The sequence below is a fragment of the Augochlora pura genome, chromosome 10 (assembly GCF_028453695.1).
Source record: "Augochlora pura isolate Apur16 chromosome 10, APUR_v2.2.1, whole genome shotgun sequence".
Classification (NCBI taxonomy): domain Eukaryota; kingdom Metazoa; phylum Arthropoda; class Insecta; order Hymenoptera; family Halictidae; genus Augochlora; species Augochlora pura.
In genome coordinates this window covers 28,675,631-28,693,497 of record NC_135781.1, presented here as the reverse complement: position 1 = coordinate 28,693,497, position 17,867 = coordinate 28,675,631, and the positions used below count along the sequence as shown (strand labels likewise).

At 39.1% G+C, this 17,867-nt stretch overlaps 5 protein-coding genes across 6 annotated transcripts; 2 read left to right on the top strand and 3 right to left on the bottom strand.

Annotated features, from left to right (window-relative positions):
• Positions 1–6,461: 6,461 nt before the first annotated feature.
• On the bottom strand, positions 6,462–7,927 carry Bka (FCF1 rRNA-processing protein Bka). Its single transcript, XM_078192908.1, has 5 exons — positions 7,632–7,927; positions 7,353–7,435; positions 7,194–7,265; positions 6,822–7,131; positions 6,462–6,752 (listed from the first exon to the last, which is right to left on the bottom strand). Exons 1-5 carry the CDS (start codon positions 7,632–7,634, stop codon positions 6,609–6,611), a joined length of 612 nt encoding a protein of 203 aa, XP_078049034.1. The 5' UTR covers positions 7,635–7,927; the 3' UTR covers positions 6,462–6,608.
• Positions 7,928–7,962: 35 nt separating this feature from the next.
• LOC144476227 (pyroglutamyl-peptidase 1) lies at positions 7,963–8,865 on the top strand. The gene is made up of 2 exons (XM_078192909.1): positions 7,963–8,322; positions 8,395–8,865. The coding sequence occupies exons 1-2, from the start codon at positions 8,104–8,106 to the stop codon at positions 8,782–8,784; spliced, it is 609 nt and encodes a 202-aa protein (XP_078049035.1). The 5' UTR covers positions 7,963–8,103; the 3' UTR covers positions 8,785–8,865.
• Positions 8,804–11,287, bottom strand: Ints14 (integrator complex subunit 14). Of its 2 annotated transcripts, none has more exons than XM_078192906.1 (7): positions 10,959–11,287; positions 10,624–10,888; positions 10,222–10,546; positions 9,927–10,138; positions 9,604–9,858; positions 9,214–9,543; positions 8,804–9,116 (listed from the first exon to the last, which is right to left on the bottom strand). In XM_078192906.1, exons 2-7 carry the CDS (start codon positions 10,798–10,800, stop codon positions 8,889–8,891), a joined length of 1,527 nt encoding a protein of 508 aa, XP_078049032.1. In that variant the 5' UTR covers positions 10,801–10,888; positions 10,959–11,287; the 3' UTR covers positions 8,804–8,888. The 2 variants fall into 2 exon arrangements, with proteins under 2 accessions (XP_078049032.1, XP_078049033.1); XM_078192907.1 differs by having other exon boundaries at positions 10,624–10,843.
• A 1,218-nt stretch (positions 11,288–12,505) lies between these two features.
• LOC144476127 (lysosomal phospholipase A and acyltransferase) lies at positions 12,506–14,729 on the top strand. Its single transcript, XM_078192731.1, has 7 exons — positions 12,506–12,818; positions 12,888–13,030; positions 13,099–13,333; positions 13,425–13,652; positions 13,720–13,891; positions 13,961–14,083; positions 14,163–14,729. The coding sequence occupies exons 1-7, from the start codon at positions 12,716–12,718 to the stop codon at positions 14,380–14,382; spliced, it is 1,224 nt and encodes a 407-aa protein (XP_078048857.1). The 5' UTR covers positions 12,506–12,715; the 3' UTR covers positions 14,383–14,729.
• A 79-nt stretch (positions 14,730–14,808) lies between these two features.
• On the bottom strand, positions 14,809–17,527 carry LOC144476126 (TBC1 domain family member 20). The gene is made up of 5 exons (XM_078192729.1): positions 16,929–17,527; positions 16,477–16,720; positions 16,150–16,353; positions 15,855–16,074; positions 14,809–15,773 (listed from the first exon to the last, which is right to left on the bottom strand). The coding sequence occupies exons 1-5, from the start codon at positions 17,368–17,370 to the stop codon at positions 15,465–15,467; spliced, it is 1,419 nt and encodes a 472-aa protein (XP_078048855.1). The 5' UTR covers positions 17,371–17,527; the 3' UTR covers positions 14,809–15,464.
• Between the last annotated feature and the right edge of the window lie 340 nt (positions 17,528–17,867).

Sequence of the window (17,867 nt, the reverse complement as noted above, 5' to 3'; positions counted from 1 at the left end):
ATCGGCGACCTCCGCGGCACCAGCCGCGTCACCCTCTGCGGTATCTTCCGGGTGTAATAGTACTCGGCCCCGTCGTTCCCTCGCGTCTCCACGCCGTTCGCCTGGCCGCCATTTTGGTCCACTGACAACAGTCCCAGGACCAGGGCTAGGACCATCGATCTTCTTATGATCATCTCTTCTGTCCCTCGGACGGGCCCCCTTCCTTAACCAAATTCTTCTCGCGGTTCGACGACATATAAAGGTAACAAGGCCTGGGTTTTTGCCACTACCTATCGTTCCTCGTCCTCATCGTCCACGGCAATTTCATTCTCTCCTCCGGGTTCACGTGACCGGCCGTGTACAGGACATGGTACCGTGGATCGGATCAACGTTCCAACCGGTCGCGCGAATGCCTCGCGGATTCCATGCTTTCCTCTCCCGCGCCCCTATCTTTCTCCTTCTCTCGTTCCCCGATATCTTTTCTTTCTAATGGATGGACTCTTTCGCAGCTGACTCGACTCGACTCAACTCAACTCGAAATCGGCTTAAGCGCGATCTTTCGAGGAAGGTGTCCGGCTCGCTCGATATCGTTCCTTTCTGTCTCTGTCACTCTTCCTTCCTCTCTCTCTCTCTCTCTCTATCTCCGTCCGTCTCTCTCCGGCTCTCTGTTTCTCTTCTCCCCCGTGGGTTCCCTCGCTTTTCGTCTCCCTCGCGGAGCAAGAAAGTCGGGTACGCGAGGTACTCGAGCCGACAGAGGGGGCAGTGACCCGCGTGCTCGCGCCGAGCCGCGCCTCCTCGCGAAACGCGTCTGCCGCAGATGCTGCTGCGGATCCGCCGAACTTTTCCGGCCCGATGTCGATTCGCAGGACCGACACAATCGAGATCGCGAACGATATATCTTGTTTCCAAAGACACGCCCCGTTGCTGCTTTACCCTCTTATCCTGTGCTTCGTGTCGCTGGCAACGCGACTTCGCTCGTTTTGCCCACGACCCGACACTGACATCGGACCCACGCGGCACGGTACCGATAACACACTCTCACCGAGTCCAGAATCCGAACTCGCGATCGACCGATCGAACAATCGTTGGCTCTCCGACGACGACGACGACGACAACGACGACGACGGTAGCGCGACACCACTGAAGGGGACCACGGGCCCCACGCGCACAGAACCACGTTCCCGAACTCGACACGCGGATCGATCGACGATCGACGATGTTGTCGTCTCACTGGCCCTCGATAGAGCTAGTCTCACTCGGAACAGCCACGGGTACGGCGGGTTTCGCGGTCGCTGCGTTCCGATCGCTCGCCGGAATCGGGATCCATCGATCCGGAGCTATCGGAGTCGTAGTTCACCTTACGATGGAATCTCACTTACGCGCGCGCGCACACACATACACACGCTTTCTCGCGGCGTGTCTTCTCCGTTTTTGCTTAAGGAGCGGGTGGATCTCGGGGGGTAGGGGAACTAACGGAAGTTATGATAAATCAAGCGGGTCGTAAGGTGGATCGAAAAGCTTTGGTGAACAGTTTAGCGGATCTGGGGTGGCACGAACAGAATCGTGTGGAATGGGGGGACGGTACCGGAGAGAAGAAAAGTGCGAGAAGAGGGAGTATATAACGTGGGCCGTGAGCGCGACGACGTAAGGCCCCGAGAACGTACCACGAAGAAAATCACCTTCCCGAGGACTGACCTGACTCGACTGAACCGAGACGGTCCCAGAACCTTGCTGCTGCCGGGAGAAGCATTCTTCAGGCCGGCCGACACGCCGTCCCTCTCCGATCCATCGGGCCCACCGTATGCTTCCGTTTCTCTCGCTCTTCCTCGGCTCCTCCCTCCCCTCCCGCCGTTCACGCCCTCCCCCTACTCTCCGCGGCCTGCTCGACCCTTCCATCGATATCGCTTTTTCTCTTTCTACGAAAGAAACCCTGACCCTCCTTCTCCCTCCTCGAACGCATAGTCTTTCGTTCGTCCTCCTCCAGCGCGTTCGTTTCTCCTCGTCGGTCTCTCGTTTCTCGCTTTTGCAACCCTTTATCGATATCTCCTCGCTCCGTTCTCCTCGAGTAACATTTCATCGGCGGTCCCGCTCGCGCACGGGCACCGGGCCCTCTCCCTCTCTTTCTACTTTTTTCTAGTCTCCATCCTACTCCGCTTCAGTTTTCCCTACCTCGAGCATCGATACCTCTTTCCTCCTTTGCGGCTCAACGGGCATTTTAGAGGAACCTCTTCTGGGCCCGTTCCCTCTCTCCCTCTCTCTCTCACTCTCTTTCTCTCTCGCGCGCGCTCTTCCTCTGTTTTGCTATCGTTTCTATACCCTAACTGTCTGTCACACTCCATGGCGACGTCCCTCTCCGATAACGCCTACTCTGTCCCACCACGGACGGTCGTTGCTTTCCCTCCTCGTTCAGCGAAGCATTCGCAGGACCCTCCTTTTCTCATGCCAACCATCTCTGTTCCTTTCTCTCCGGGCCCCACGCACGATCCGTCCTTGTTCCCCTTCGGTAGTCTTTCTATCTTGTACTCCCTCCCTCCCCCTTCGCTCGCACGGGATACCACTTCCTCGCTCCTTCGAGCCGCGTTCTCTTTCTCCCTTGCTCCGCAGGTGCGCCAACTCTTTCCAACCATCCACGCTCTCTCGTTCCAGTGAAGCATTCGCGGGCCCTCTTTTTCTCAAGCCCAAGTCCCGGCCGTCTTTCTCGGACCCGGGCCCGCAGTCGCGCTCTCCCTCTTCGCCTCGGGGCACGCTGGTCCGGCCGGGACTCCGGTAACCCCTCCGTGGGTCCCAACCGTTGCCCCCCGCGCCCCGCGCCCCGCGCTGCCGCCGCGGAGCGCCCCCGTTCCCCGTCCCCTGGGCCCCGTGACCCCCTGCTCCCCGCCACGGCCGTTATCCTCCCACCTTGGAACTCTCTATCCTCGCGCATCCCGGCATCGTCGTCTCGCGCTGAGATATTCTCCCTTTTGCCCTCGAGGAACGAGCAATGCGGAGGCTCAGGTATGCAAGATGGCCGCCGTCGAGGAGCGCTCTTCGCGACGAACAGCGCGCGGAGGACCGCTCACGGGCGAGCACGAGCGAGAGAGGGACGGAGGGTCCAGAGAAATGGAGAGAGACAGACCGTCGTAAGGGGGACCGAGAGGACCGGCGTTTAGACAAGGCGGGACAAGGATCAACGTATCGAGATGAATAATGCGCGGGGGAGGAGAGGAGGTATCGGAAAGGGGGCGAGAGAGGTGGGATGACAGGGGTGTGGGACGAACGAGGAAGAGTGGGACCGGCGACGTTCGAACGAAGAGGTCCAGAAGACCACGATGCCGTAGATATATATCCGCGTATAGACCCTATAGCCACTTTTATAACTAATCCGTTACCACGATCGAACGCTTCGAACGCTTCGGCTCTCCAATGGCCCCGGACCCTTCCCAGACCCCCTCGTCCACGAACCCCGACAGCTCCCTTGCTCCTGCCCACCGACTTGCATTTTCGCCTGGCAGCGAGCCACGCTACACAACCGACTAGATTCTCCTCGATGTTTTCCTTTAATCTAGTTTACTGGGTACCCGCGATCTGTATGAGCACCGGCTAGCGATGGGACCAACCAAGTTGTGACCGCTGCCCGACCAACAGCGGTTTATCCTCTGGTTTAAAGGGTCCACCAGACCCTTCGGGAAAAACTAATTCCATCCTTTGTATTAAGGTTCCGTTTGCAGGGGCTTCTATTTGCCTATCAAATTGATAGTATGTTTTATGATGATTTGCAAAAAGACTGAGATCAGAGCGCAGAGTTCCCCTTAACTTTCAATCCTTGTTGTATGGGTGCTATAACATTTTTTATTCCGTTAAAAATATTGCTTGCATTTATGTTCGACAAAACGGTTGCTAGGCAGTCGTCGAGCAACGTCCTGTCTGACAATGGATTTTGCGAGCACATGGTGAACTTGGTCCCATCGCTAATTCCCCAACAATATATCAGGCCACGGTATGAGTGCTCGGTGTTAGAAAAGTCCCTACGCGGCGCGCTTATCGGGGAACAAGTCGGTACACGATCGTACCACTTCGAGCCACGCGTTTTCTTTCGAATCGTCAATTCCGGATCGTATAGGATATTCCACATGGGATTGCTTCGGTCCCCTTACTAGCTATACTCCAGACCCATTGAATCTCGGAGTTTCTATTTTTCTTATTCGCCGGAACCAATAAACTTTGCGAATCGAGCTAATGATAAACCTTGACCAGTTTATTCATTTATGTACCTGTAAACGGAGTAAATTTCTGGCTCCGCAATTTATAAGTACTTGAAGCAATCTGTGAAATGATTTTCTATTACTCTATTAACCCTCGATTGACGGGATAAAAGTACCAATTTTCTTGCTTATGTGGGACAAAATGAAAGGATTGATTCGAAAGTAAATTGAATAATGCACGGAAAATTAAGAGGGTTGAAAGGTAATCCGGCACAGTGCTGGATTAAGAGGAATTTTTCTGTGACTGCGACGAAATGAATTGGATATGTTTCACTCTACTACTGTAAGACGCGTCGGCTGGCTCTTCACGGCCATTACTACTTGTTTCTCGTAGCTCCCGCTCCTACTCGTACCTCCTGTATAATTAAATTAATTATTCCTGCCGCGGCGCGTAATAATAAGCAAACGCCGACGTCGATCGCTCGCTCGGGCGCGCGCGCGCGCGCGTTAGAGGAAGAATATGGAATAGAAATTCTATTCCGGTCTCATGCCATTCGAATAAATGTCAGGATCCCCCCCTCGGGTTTCGAGCCCTGCAACCTTTCTAATAACGCGGGGGTACCAACAAATGGCACATGCACGCGCGTTCCTGTACCGCTGAACGTTGATTATTAATCATTCGCGTACCGGCCGGGCATCCTGCCGCACCCTCCCTCGCGACAAATATTTCGAATTAACCCCGACTCCGACGGTATTAATTTAATAATAATTTTGTTCCGCGAAATAATATTCCCTCTAACGAACCATAAATTAAATATGCTGCACTCGGGAACCAATCAGTGTACCGCGCCGAGCATGAAAACTGAGACAATTAAGTCTTTAAAATGGTAAGCGGTACCAATGCCGACAGACGTGTGTACATAAAAGAATAAATATATATTAACAGGTATAATTATACTTTATAAATCGCAGATTTTGATAATAAAGAATCTCCCAAACTGCCGACAAAATTCGACTGGTTTCCGAGTTAATTAAAAATGAAAATAGATACAGTGGTTCCAGAAAGATCCGATAAAATGGCGAAAAAGTAATGTGCACCAAAGTTTACGGTGTCGTTGTAAAAAAACAGACTTCAATCTTCAAATCTATATCAGCCATGAAATGGAATTGGTCAATTACAGACGTTTCAATACAGACAATTTTCAACAAGGAATATGTCTCCAGTTTCCCATCTGCTGTATTATGTAAAAGCATTGTGCTACCCTTTCTTACAAAATTACAATCATGTAAATATCGACAATTTGTCTGAAATCGGAAATTTAATTTTCTCGCTGGAGCCGCTGCCAATTAAATTAAATAGTCTGGTTACCTTTCCTGAGGACATTACAGCAAAGAGGGAGTTATCCGTGCGACGCGTGTCGGTGAATCGCGACTCATAAATCTTATCTGACTGGGCATCATGATCCGCCGCAGACCAGGTCGGGGCCTGAGCGACTGGGTCCGGAAATCTGATCGTTTTCCGCGTAGGTAAGCGTAACGATCGCCAACGCTCTGTTTATCTGCCAGATTTGCGAAGCGAAGAAGGTTCGTAGCGAGACCTCCTAACGACTGATTTCACAGGGGCCTTGCCGGTGATAAATTCGTGGCGCGATCATTCTTCACTGGGGAAACGGCGTTTTGCGCCCACTTCTCTAACATTATATTTCGAGCAGCGGTCCATATACGGCCCAGCATTGGCCGTGAAACAGTAAAATTCTATCTGGCTACCCGACCGTCACGTGGGCGTTTACACGCAACAGCTTCATTGTTTCACCAAACAATAACTGTAACACGTTCTCCCTGTTTATCTTCGGCTGTTCCGCTCGCGCAGAAGACGTATCGATTCGCGCTTCTGAATCGCCCTCGGATGAAACTACCTCGTGAACCGACATCGTTTGCAGCCTACCAAACCGATAAAGCACGCAAGACAGTCTTAAATACAGTGGCCAGACTTTGAATATGGGAAAAGACTGTGATTCGCTGAACCAATAAGTAACCCGCTATCTTCCATTATATCGGTGTTGCTTATGCGGTGGATTTGGAGGTGAGGTGAAGGTTTATCCATGAAGGAGATAGGTACTAGTAATGTGGATGTATGACAAATGTTGACTCTGAAAATACACTGTGACTTTTGCATGTGTGTAAGAGACTCTCATGGTTTTAATGCAATGAATGGGGTCACTTTGAATACTCATTTTTTTATAATTGGACGATGAATGATCACAGTAGATTATTTTAACAGAAAAATGACTTGAAGAAATCTTCCCTTCATAATATTGCGCTTTAATAATGAAAACGAAAATAAAATAGCTCTCATTGTTGTACTTCCGAATGTCACACGTTCTTGAAAATAAAATACAGATGTTTATTATTGTTCTCTGCACAGTATAAAATGATAGAATTGAACAGTTATATTCTGGGTGCTCCATATGCATCTGGCATTCTCTCTATGGTATATCTGTGCCGGGAGACGTACATTATAGGCACTCCAGGAATTTTTCGTATCCGCCTTTTCAAGTCCCTGTCATTTGTAGCCACAATATAACACTTGTGCTGAAATATTATGTCAGGTGTTTAAGTACTGGTGATACTCTTTCTATTTGTACTAATAAATATACTTACTTGAGTTACTCTATTAACTATACAATCATCCGCATAAGTTCCTTTGTGTGCGCAATGTAATCTTTCAAATCTAGGATCCCGTAAAATTTTCAATGCTATTTTATATCTTTGTCCAAGCTTTTCCAACTCACCAATTACACAATCTGTTACATATGGTATACACTTTGCATAAAGACATTGCATCATACTTTCTATAACATCTAACTTATTTTTGATTGAGAAATTAACAAAGTTTGTGTCTATTAAGATGTGATATGGAGGACCCAATTGTGTATTGTATTGAAAGAACAATGCCGAAGACTGCTGGGGACTGTAAAAATGTTTCAATTATGACTAGCAAAGAAAAAGTATTGGTCAATCAATGATACATACACTTCTCGTATTTTGAGTTCAGTCGGATCCTCCTTTTTAGGTTTCTGTGCTCCTATCCTTTTTTCGGGCTTTCTGTAAACGATGAATTAAGATTTTGTAACAAGTTTATAAAAAATTATGTTCGGTCAAAGATTTCTCGTAAGTAGAACATTTACTTACATTCTAGAATCGTTTAAATTTATCATCTTTTTCATTTGTGCATACTTCTGCATAACAAATTTTCGTGTTCTTTTACTCTTCCCCTATAAAAAACAAAGTAATGAAAATTTATATAGGTCATATTATGCAGTAAATATAGAAATTGTTATTTAAGATCTTCGAAAGAATAACCTAAAAAAGATAATTTACACACTTTGATATAAGAATATTTTATCGTCTCATACCTTTTGATTTATAAAATACTAAAATTTAAATTTATAGAGTTTTAAAAGTACTTACCATTGTTGATATTTTAAACACTTTAATGTTAATCCACAAATGTGTTCAAGCTCCCGAAAAGTAATCTGTCAACTCAAAACATTTTCGGACCATGTGCGTATATATTTATGTATGTCAGCGCCGCCAATCGCGTACTATCTCTACTAAAAGATGACAGTAAAATATTATACAAATTTGCAATTACAATTTACATACATGCTTTCTCTACGAATGACACATATGTTTTAGGAATCATCAGTTTCAATCATTTTAATTAAGATGTACATCATTTTTCCATTTTATCCACGTTCAGGATTCTTCGAAAGTACATATATCGCCATCTATAACAAATTGTCCAAGCCCGAACTACTCTTATTGTAAACAGTACGTAAATAGGAATAAATGTATGTGGTCATATCTAAATGACACGTGTAATGTAAACAATTACAGAATACTCTAATTTACTTTCAAACATTCCTGTCAAGTTTGAATAATGGGTTCTAATTTTAAATACACGGCTTTAGTAACTGGATTCGGTCCATTTAGTGGTCATGCTGTTAATGCAAGCTGGGAAGCAGTAAAAGAATTAAAGAAACTATATGACACTTCAAAAGAACTGGAAGATGTCAAACTAATCATTGAGGAGATTCCAGTTTCCTATGATGACGTATCTACTTATCTACCTAAACTCATAGAAGACCACAATCCAATGGTAATTTTCTTGTGTTTCTACAAAATTTGAATTATATGTACCATTTGAAGTACGAATAGTTTTCTCGTCTAGGTAATCCTAAATGTAGGTGTATCTAGTATAGCAAAATGTTTAACAATAGAATGTTGTGCTCGCAGTTGTGGCTATGTGAAGCCAGACATATATAATAAATGTCCAGATGAAAGTGCCATCACATCTGAGATTTTCAAAACTAATATTGATGTTCATGAAGTCTGTCAAATAATTAATAAAAAGTCAGAAGAAACAAAATGTAGTGCATGCATTTCAGAAAATGCAGGCCAATTTCTATGCGAATATATATTTTATAGATCTCTGCAATTGAAATCTGTGAAAGTATTATTTGTTCATGTTCCTGACTTGAATGTTTATTCAAGCACTCAAACTGCAACAGGTTTGTATCACATTTTGTGTTGCATGATTAACGGTATTAGGTATTTGTAATCGAACGTTACTGAGGAACAAGAAAACCAGTATATTAAAAACAGTGTATTAAATGTTTTTTTAATAAAAATTGATAAATATAAAAAATGTCATTATTTTTTTATCTATGATCCTCCATGTTGGAACCTTGTACGCTCTGGTGGTATATTATACCTAAGTTCAAGAAATTCTGGTTTCCTTATCATAGATGCTACATGACCCATTTGGATTGTACAATCAGGGTTTAAATTTGGAGGCAATTGCGTGCATTCTCTTTCCAAGATGCATGCCAATCCTTCCAAAAGTTCCACAAATCCCATAGATGCAGCAGCTCTGCGTAATCTGTTGACTTCCTATACCAAAATATATGCATTAGAAACTATAACATTCCATTGTAAAACAAATGAGATCGATTTCAAAAATATTAGTGTAATTTTACATATTATTTACCTTATAAAAGTTTTGTGTTTTTTCCGGTAATTTTCTTGCATGCCTCAAAATTTTCTGAATATCAGATTGTAACCCAACCTGGCGAATCCAGGAAGGTGCATTCTGTGTGTAGCTTCGTTTTTCATTTGGTCTAACTGGAAAACTAGCAACATTGCCCTTAGTTGGATCAACTGGTCCTAAATTGTTAAAACATCCTAACCAGGGTACAACATCTAGACCTGGCTCTAGTACTGTTAACATTAAATTTGACTTCTTTTTTGTATCAGCCCATGAGTATATGAATCCATACCACTCGTTGCTCAACAAACAGAGTGCTACCATATTTTCAACCTAGAAACAATGCATTTTGAATCACTGATAAACATATTCAATAACTTCTTAATGTACTACCTTCAATGCTCCATGCAATAACACACAAAAGGATGGTATTTTTCCTTCATCGCCATTCTCATCTGTGTCTGAATCCTCTTCTAAAGATATACCCTGCATACTTGGACTTTTCTCTGTAGCTAATGGTAAAACTAAATGCCTGGATATTGCACTAGGACTTCCAACATCTGCTACAGATATAAATCCACAGATTTCTATGGTCTTTGATATCATTAAACCAGATACTAATTCAAAATCTGTTTTCTTGGTATAAGGCTAAAATATATAAATGTAAGTTTAGAATTTAATGTTGGTATTCATTTCTTGAATTCTATATTGCCTACCATTGGTGCAGGTGATAAAAGAATACATGACCCTAAATTTCCACACTTTAAGTACCCTTGGAAAGAAATATAATTAGTTTCTGCTAACTTTTGAAAACATGTTGTAACTGATTGCTTTGTGAGTGGTGATTCTGGTACAAGTACTACACTATCACCGCCAGCCAATTCAACCAATCTTTGATAAAGTGGCAAGCCTACATGCAAACCAGCATCTGTGTACAAAACAATTAAAGAATGTTACTTAATATGGTGAATGATATAATTGATTTCCCATATGTATACTTTATGTATTTACCTTGTTGTGGCGCAATGCATACAATACTTAACTTTCCTGGATACGGAAAAGGTAATGGAAATGGATTTACATCTCTGGTTATATTTAAAGAATTCAGAGAATCACCTAATGACATTGGACCAACTCCAGGATTACCATCCGTAATTAAAACTACCTGACAGGCTGTGGTGTTACCCCACTCTGCCATAATAACATTATTAACTCCATGGAGAGCAGTCTCAATACAAGTCTTGTCACATTCTTCTATATTTTGCAGTTTAGCACGTATACTGTCATAATCACGCGTGAAGGGGCAAATAACTTCATACAAAGAAGAAAACACAACCTAGAAACAGAAAAAAACAATGCATTGAATTGTAGATAACAATGGAATAATATACACATATGCTAAAATGCACTTACTAAAGACACGAATTCCAGCTTCGAATTCACTTGTAGATAATGTAATAATGCATTTATTCCGTGTATAGCTAGATGGTGCCTTGTCAACTGTTCGTTTGGATTATTCTCACAAGTTACATTTCCTAATATTGGACGTCTCATTGACAGAGATACATCCAATGCTATAACTGTTGGCATTTTTTAATTTCAAAATTTGAACATTCGCTTACATTCACATATTCTACAAAAGTATTTTGTCCGTTTGTTAACTACGACAATAACTCTACTAAAACTTTTAGGTTAATACAAGCGTTTTCTATTTCTAATACAAGCTGTAGAAATTAACTAGTACATACACGCTTCTCATTCATTTCAATTAATAAACTAATACATATTTTATTTTCATTTTGATCTTATTTACTGATTTTCATATTTATCATACAAATGTTGTCAAATCTCCAATAGATTATATGTTATATTACATTACACATATGTATATATATAGATTTATATGTGTATGTATAATGCATATATATAATACATGCACTGATGGCTACAGTGAGCCATTTCTATCTCGCTATATTGCGCCTTTTTATCCCCACCATTTTAATGCGCATTTAGCTTCGCGCAGGTAGTTTAAATAGAGAGAAGAAGATGCTCGAGAAAGACAGAACGAAAACAGCAGGCTCTATGTGTGAATGATCACACGAACGAGAAACCTTGGCGCGTCACTTAAACTGTAATGTCTTTTGAGTTGAGAATGATACTGAGTTAATAGCTGCAAATTTTAAATCTTTTTTAGTATTGTAAAGTAGAGTATAAGGCTATAGCAAATGTATTGTAGGTTTTTTTTATGAAGTATGATAATTGTGTTCCATAATAGGAATATGGTTTATATTACACATATAACCTTACTTTTATATTAAGCAATGTTAGAAAGTGCTTGGCATGATGAATGATGAAATAGCAGTGGCGAAAAGTATAAGTCAAATATCGCGCCGAGTGTTTCATCAGCGCGAACAGAGTGAGAACGCAAACATGGTAAACAGAGACTAAGTCTGATATGTTCTCTTGCTCACTCGTCACTTTCCCTTTTTGTCCAAAATTGTGAGGGCGGCACTGTTTAGCTGTGGAGTGTCACCCAATCAGAGAAGCAGTTTCTGTACCATACCTCAAATTTCTGTGCTCGTTGCTCAGATAATATATATTTATAATGTACATATTATATTATGTAATAAAACGAAACAATCAAATATGTACAGTAATGAATTAAACGTAATAATGTGGAATGCATTTTGTTTCATGATTAAAATTAGAAACACTAATAATTTAAATATAAAAGATTTAATTTTGTGAAATAGTTTAACTTGATACAGATACAAATAAATTATAGATTTGTATAATTGTTAGCACGTAATTAAAATAATGTTTACATATATGTGCATGCATGTATATTCATATGAAATACGTGTGGAAATATGTATATATATATTGTATATACAGCATATTTCAGCTAATGATGTATAGCGTAATTACAGCTATAAAATATAAAATATTTCGTAAAAGATTGATGCATTAATGTGTAGCTTGCTGACTTGCATTGATATGTACTGTCTATGTACACATTGTATTTAGAAATATAAGAATAAAAATAGCATAATAAATGCTTAAGCAATATGTTTAGTTGTTGGATGTAATACCAAAATATATAATAATATGCATTTTTCAATATAAAACAAATATTAATTAAGATATTAGAATACTAATCAGTAATTGTTTATTTTCTACGAAATAAAGATTATCGAATCATGTCGTAAGATATCGCTTATCGATATTTCGATATCTTCTCATTCAAAATACATTACATATGATTTTCTCAATACATAGTTCCCTACCAGGCACTGATACGAATGCGTCATCAGCTGATTGCGCACCACAGAAGTCGGAATAACAAATATTTTTTGTGATACGTTCTCGATGCCTTTGTTACATGTATTCGTGAATCCGTTATAATATAATCTACGTAATTCGTTTAATTATAAAATATAAACGAAGTGTTACAGTTTCATTGTAATTCAATGTTTAATTCCTATATATAGTCGTTTGGAATACCATGCGCTTGTGTTTGTTCATCTGTGCAATAATATTTTTATGTTGTGTTTCACCTGTCAGATTGTGGCATGTTAAAAATAAGCAAATATCACCAATTATATTCGGTAATCTCTTTTTTACGATAATTTAATAATCGTAATAGTGACATATTATTACAATGGCTATATAAACAGTTCCAGGTGATGGAGGCAGTCAGATTGAAGCTAAACTCAATAAAACCTCTGCAGTGCATTATTTCTGTGAAAAAACTTCAAATTATTACTTCAATATTTGGTTGAATTTAGAATTACTTGTACCGGTTGCTATTGATTGTTGGGTAAATAGAATATGCATATTTTTTTCAAGTATCTTTATTGTTAACTTATGACAGGTATGTGGTTTCAGATCGATAATATGAAACTAGTCTATAATAATGTAACAAGAACAACCAAAAATACAGATGGTGTTGATATACGTGTACCAGGCTGGGGTGATCCTTTTTCAGTTGAATATCTAGATCCCACTAAAGCTTCTCCTGGTGCTTATTTTAAAGATATTGGTAACATATTAGTTAATGAGCTTGGCTATGTTAGAAATCAATCTGTACGAGGAGCACCTTATGATTTTAGAAAAGGTCCTAGTAAGTATAACTGAAAGATCATTTATCGAAATAAATTCAATAAATTTTATATAAATTTTTACATTTATCTTTTCTAATAAATTGTTTTCAGATGAGAATGAAGAATTTTTTACTAAACTAAAAGATCTAGTTATACAAACATATAATGAAAACCAACAAACTCCTGTAACACTGTTAGCACACAGCATGGGTGGACCAATGACACTTATTTTTTTACAACGTCAAAGTCAAGCCTGGAAAGATAAATACATTAGTTCTTTAATTACACTCTCAGCTGCTTGGGGTGGTTCTGTCAAAGCTCTCAAAGTTTTTGCTGTTGGTAAATAGTAAACAACACCTCAATTTAGATCTCGTAATCTTAGTTTTAATTTTATATATAACTGCAGGGGATGACTTGGGTGCATATCTTCTTCGCCAAAGTACTTTGAAAGATCAACAAATAACTAGTCCTAGTCTAGGTTGGTTATTGCCATCGAAAATATTTTGGAAAGACACAGAAGTATTGGTCGAATCACATGAAAAAAACTATACATTGTCAACTTTAAAGGATTATTTAACGTAAAGTATGCTGTGTACAGATGTATTGTTGTTTTAATGGTATAAATAACAACTATTTTTATTCCACAGAGATATAAATGTTCCAAATGGATGGGAATTTAGGAAAGACAATGAAAAGTATCAATTAAACTTTGCACCTCCAGGAGTGGAACTATATTGTCTATATGGAACTGGAATTGATACAGTACAAAAGTACATAATTGCAGTACAATTCGATAATTTTACGTAATAATATTTTTCGTTGTCATATTTATACATAAATTACTTCTAGATTATTTTATAAGCCTGGCATATCCATACAAGGCACTCCACAATTACTTCCTGGCGATGGCGACGGCACTGTAAATCTAAGAAGTTTGGAAGCTTGCAAACAATGGCAGGGTAAACAAAAGCAAAAGATTTATATTCAAGGTTTCCCTGGTGTAGACCATTCAGGCATTCTAAAAAATGTGAAAGTTTTAAATTATATTAAAACTATTTTAAAAGTATGAGGGTACCATCCAGGAAATTGTGTCTTTTCATTACCTAGACTTTAATTCTTGATATCAAGTGATAGAAAAAAGAAGAGTTCTTCCCTTAATTCTTCCACTTGTATGTACATAGGTGTGATATTTTGTATTAAGTAAAATTTACTATGTGAACCTTATAATATTTTTCCAAATCCTAATTTTACCAGATTGTAAGCCATCAGTCATAGGTAGTTAATCTAAATATTCTTTTGTAATTACTTTAGCTTATTATTTTATTACACATACGTATAATGTATGATGTTATTAACATTACATGGCACAAATGATGTCGAATAAAGAACAAGAAATTTTTTTATTTGGTACAGCAATTTCCGTAATTATTTTTTAAGTTCTTCTCTGTTTTACTCATATTAGTGTGTCAGGTACAAATGTATTAAACATACTCTCTATATTACTTATCTATTTAATGCAATATAATTTATATAAAATATTTACAATAGTATTCAAAAAATTGTAATGCTCTTTGCAAACTTCATTCAGATCGTTTGCGAATACAAAATTATTCCAAATAAAAGACATAAGTAGAGATATACATAATAATAACTTAAATTGAAAAATTAAGATCGTCTATTATTATCTGTCCTGCTGCTGCAGTTTTATTGATTTGCAAATATAAATGAGCACGCTCATAATTGCATCACAGATTGCAAAGACATGTTTATAATCTAAGCCACAAATATATTTATTATATTTTAAATCTCTTTTTATATCTCAAAATATACTTATTTCAGAAATATTCCTTTTCCCATAAGTATATGTACTCTTTGTGTCTGTATAAATGTTTCATTTTCTTTTTAACACAGCAAATGTGTGCACGAAAAATTTATTTTCAGTTCTGAAGAAACAGCGCAAAAGACAGCATCGGAATGCTTGACATACTTATTGTTCCATATAAAAAAACAAGTTTGCTTTCTTATCATGACGTATTGTGTGTCGATTAATTTATGCTATCGTTTCCAAGTTAACGATGTATCATTACAATGAAATACTGTTTCACAAATGCGCACACAATATTTGCTTAAATAATATAGATCCATTTAATGTCAGTTGAAGCCAGAAGGAAATTTCAAAAGAGCATACGTTCCTAAAGCCAAAATCGTTGCTACTGTAATAGCTTTGTAATTTCTCATAATACGGAACGGAAATCGCAGCGTTGATTTTACAATTCTAAGCTGACGTTTCTTTTCTCTCTCTTGACGACTCGCTATCGCGTGTACTTTCCATTCTTGCTCCTTACACCTTCTCTTTCGATCATACTCTCTAACATCGTTAATTATAGATTCCGGGGGGTACTCATGATATAATTTCTTTGCTTTGACTAACAGCATTTCATAAGGTAAATCATCTGGCAACTATAAATAATAATTATTTTTATGAATTTTGGGTTCTTAAAATTAATTTTATTTATACAGATATACTAAAACAATACTCACATTGCACAACACTTGATGCGTATGACCCATATCAGGAGTAGTATTAAAAATTTCAGTTGCACGATGCGCTACGATTACAGTACTTAAATAAAGAGGCATCAATGGAGGACTGCCAAGAAAGTAATCGAATAGTCTATGTAATAATTTCCTATTCTCTGCGTATTTATGTGCATACCACGTTGTATACTCGGCCAGTGCGAAGTGTGGAAATAATTCTACGCTATGATGTAAAGTAGATTCAATAAATGCGAGAGAGCTGTATTTATAATACACAGAAATCTACTATTATACTAACTTCTCCAGATGTTCCAATAAGGAGGCATGTTCTCTTTCCAGCAATGCGAATATATAAAATAGTTCTTGATTTACTTTCTCCATTGTTTTTTCCATAAATCTTTCTAGGAATTCTAATGAAATAGCCTCGAGTACATTCAAAGCCTTTTCTAAGCCCATAACAATTAAAACAGTTGCAGCTATATCATTGTATCCCTGGTAATAACTAAATACATATTATTTTATTTTATATCATTTATATATCTACAAATAATCTTTTAACATGCAACCAGACAGCATCAAAACATAAAATGCTCTCTGATGCTTTAAACGAATAGATGATACTGACTTTAGTCTAGAATGCCTATGAAGTACCCAACATATTAATTGTGTCAATTGTTCTTGAAAGGATTCAATCTCTGATTCTGTAGCACTCTGGGAAATGTGACTACCACTGCGAGCAACATCCTTTAGTATTTGTTGATAGACTTCGTTTGGAACACAATCCTGTATCGTTTCTAATCCATCTATTGGTAAACTATTTTCTTCTGATAATCTTAGAAGTCGTGGCCACAGTACCCTTCTTACATCATCTATAGATCATCTTCATGATTTCAAGATTCAATTACGAGTTATAAAATTATTTTCAATAAGGAACCTGTAAGCCTAAGTTAAATACACACTTTAGCGTTTATTTTAAATTATTTTTTTCGATACCAATATATCATATAAAAATTGTATGCTACAGTTTGCATAGAGGTTCCTTGTTGATAATAATGCATCATTGTATTAATAAAGTACCATTAACAAGGCCCTCGCAACCGAGTGATCGAAGTTCTCCTAATGTCATGTCTGGATTAGCAATGCTTTTTCGTATGTCATTTATCTTCATCCGTTCCAAATTGGTCTGAGGGTCTATATCACCAAAATCATCTTCCAATAAACTGCTATCGTCTTTGCAATTTAACACCCCGTTTTGTTTACCTGACAAACTAAAGTCCGCAATGTCAGGTATTCGTGGTACAACGTTATCACGCCATGCTCTCGTCGAATCAGGCATTTTAACGAGAGGCACGTTGCTTCCGCCAGTCACGCTTTTATTTTTCGTTTGATCGAAGTTCACTGTTTCAATTATATTTCTTCGTCTGACGTTCAGGTTATGCTCTTCGTTAGATACTGCCACTTCCTTATATGTTTCTCGTTCACCGGAATCCAAGAACACTGTTTCTTCTTCGATCTCCATACTTTTTGAAAGAACAAATTCATGCCAACAATTTGGCAATATGTTTCATAGCACAATAAATTTATAAGAAACTCCGACGATCTACGATCGAACGACAATCTGTCAAGAATGACATGAATTAATTACTGTTACACAGTTCTCGAAATCGAATGGTTGTTTTTCTGACGTGGCATTTCGCCATGAACGAGATATGTACAAGAATTGGATCTAAAACTACATGGACTCTGGAGATCCTTATCCGAGGGTAACGAGGCTCTTGAATTGAGAGAATGCAGCGAATTGCTGTACTTTGATTGGCTGACGAGTCACAGCTGAACTGTATTACTCTCATAGTCAATGATAAAAAGAGGAAATAACAAGCGAGTAAGACAGCACGATATCAGCAAAATCAGGTTTAATCTTTTAATGAGTCCAGGTTTACTCTTTTAAAATGTAATTATATCATGTGTTCTAAATACAATTTCAAATAAAATTTTCTCTTTTGGTTTCAGTTGTAG

Excerpts from the sequence above, each read along its gene's own strand:
- LOC144476126 (XM_078192729.1), bottom strand. The coding sequence starts at position 17,370 with ATGGAGATCGAAGAAGAAACAGTGTTCTTGGATTCCGGTGAACGAGAA. Across the intron at positions 16,721-16,928 it reads TTGCGAGGGCCTTGTTAATG|ATGATGTAAGAAGGGTACTG; the intron begins GTACTTTATTAA and ends GATGATCTATAG. Across the intron at positions 15,774-15,854 it reads CGCATCAAGTGTTGTGCAAT|TTGCCAGATGATTTACCTTA; the intron begins GTGAGTATTGTT and ends TATTATTTATAG.
- Ints14 (XM_078192906.1), bottom strand. The coding sequence starts at position 10,800 with ATGCCAACAGTTATAGCATTGGATGTATCTCTGTCAATGAGACGTCCA. Across the intron at positions 10,547-10,623 it reads AGCTGGAATTCGTGTCTTTA|GTTGTGTTTTCTTCTTTGTA; the intron begins GTAAGTGCATTT and ends TTCTGTTTCTAG. Across the intron at positions 9,117-9,213 it reads AAACACAAAACTTTTATAAG|GAAGTCAACAGATTACGCAG; the intron begins GTAAATAATATG and ends ATTTTGGTATAG.
- Bka (XM_078192908.1), bottom strand. Across the intron at positions 7,132-7,193 it reads GAACTCAAAATACGAGAAGT|TCCCCAGCAGTCTTCGGCAT; the intron begins GTATGTATCATT and ends ACATTTTTACAG. Across the intron at positions 6,753-6,821 it reads TAGTTAATAGAGTAACTCAA|CACAAGTGTTATATTGTGGC; the intron begins GTAAGTATATTT and ends ATAATATTTCAG.
- LOC144476227 (XM_078192909.1), top strand. The coding sequence starts at position 8,104 with ATGGGTTCTAATTTTAAATACACGGCTTTAGTAACTGGATTCGGTCCA. Across the intron at positions 8,323-8,394 it reads TAGAAGACCACAATCCAATG|GTAATCCTAAATGTAGGTGT; the intron begins GTAATTTTCTTG and ends TTTCTCGTCTAG.
- LOC144476127 (XM_078192731.1), top strand. The coding sequence starts at position 12,716 with ATGCGCTTGTGTTTGTTCATCTGTGCAATAATATTTTTATGTTGTGTT. Across the intron at positions 12,819-12,887 it reads AATATCACCAATTATATTCG|TTCCAGGTGATGGAGGCAGT; the intron begins GTAATCTCTTTT and ends CTATATAAACAG. Across the intron at positions 13,892-13,960 it reads ACTTTAAAGGATTATTTAAC|AGATATAAATGTTCCAAATG; the intron begins GTAAAGTATGCT and ends TTTATTCCACAG.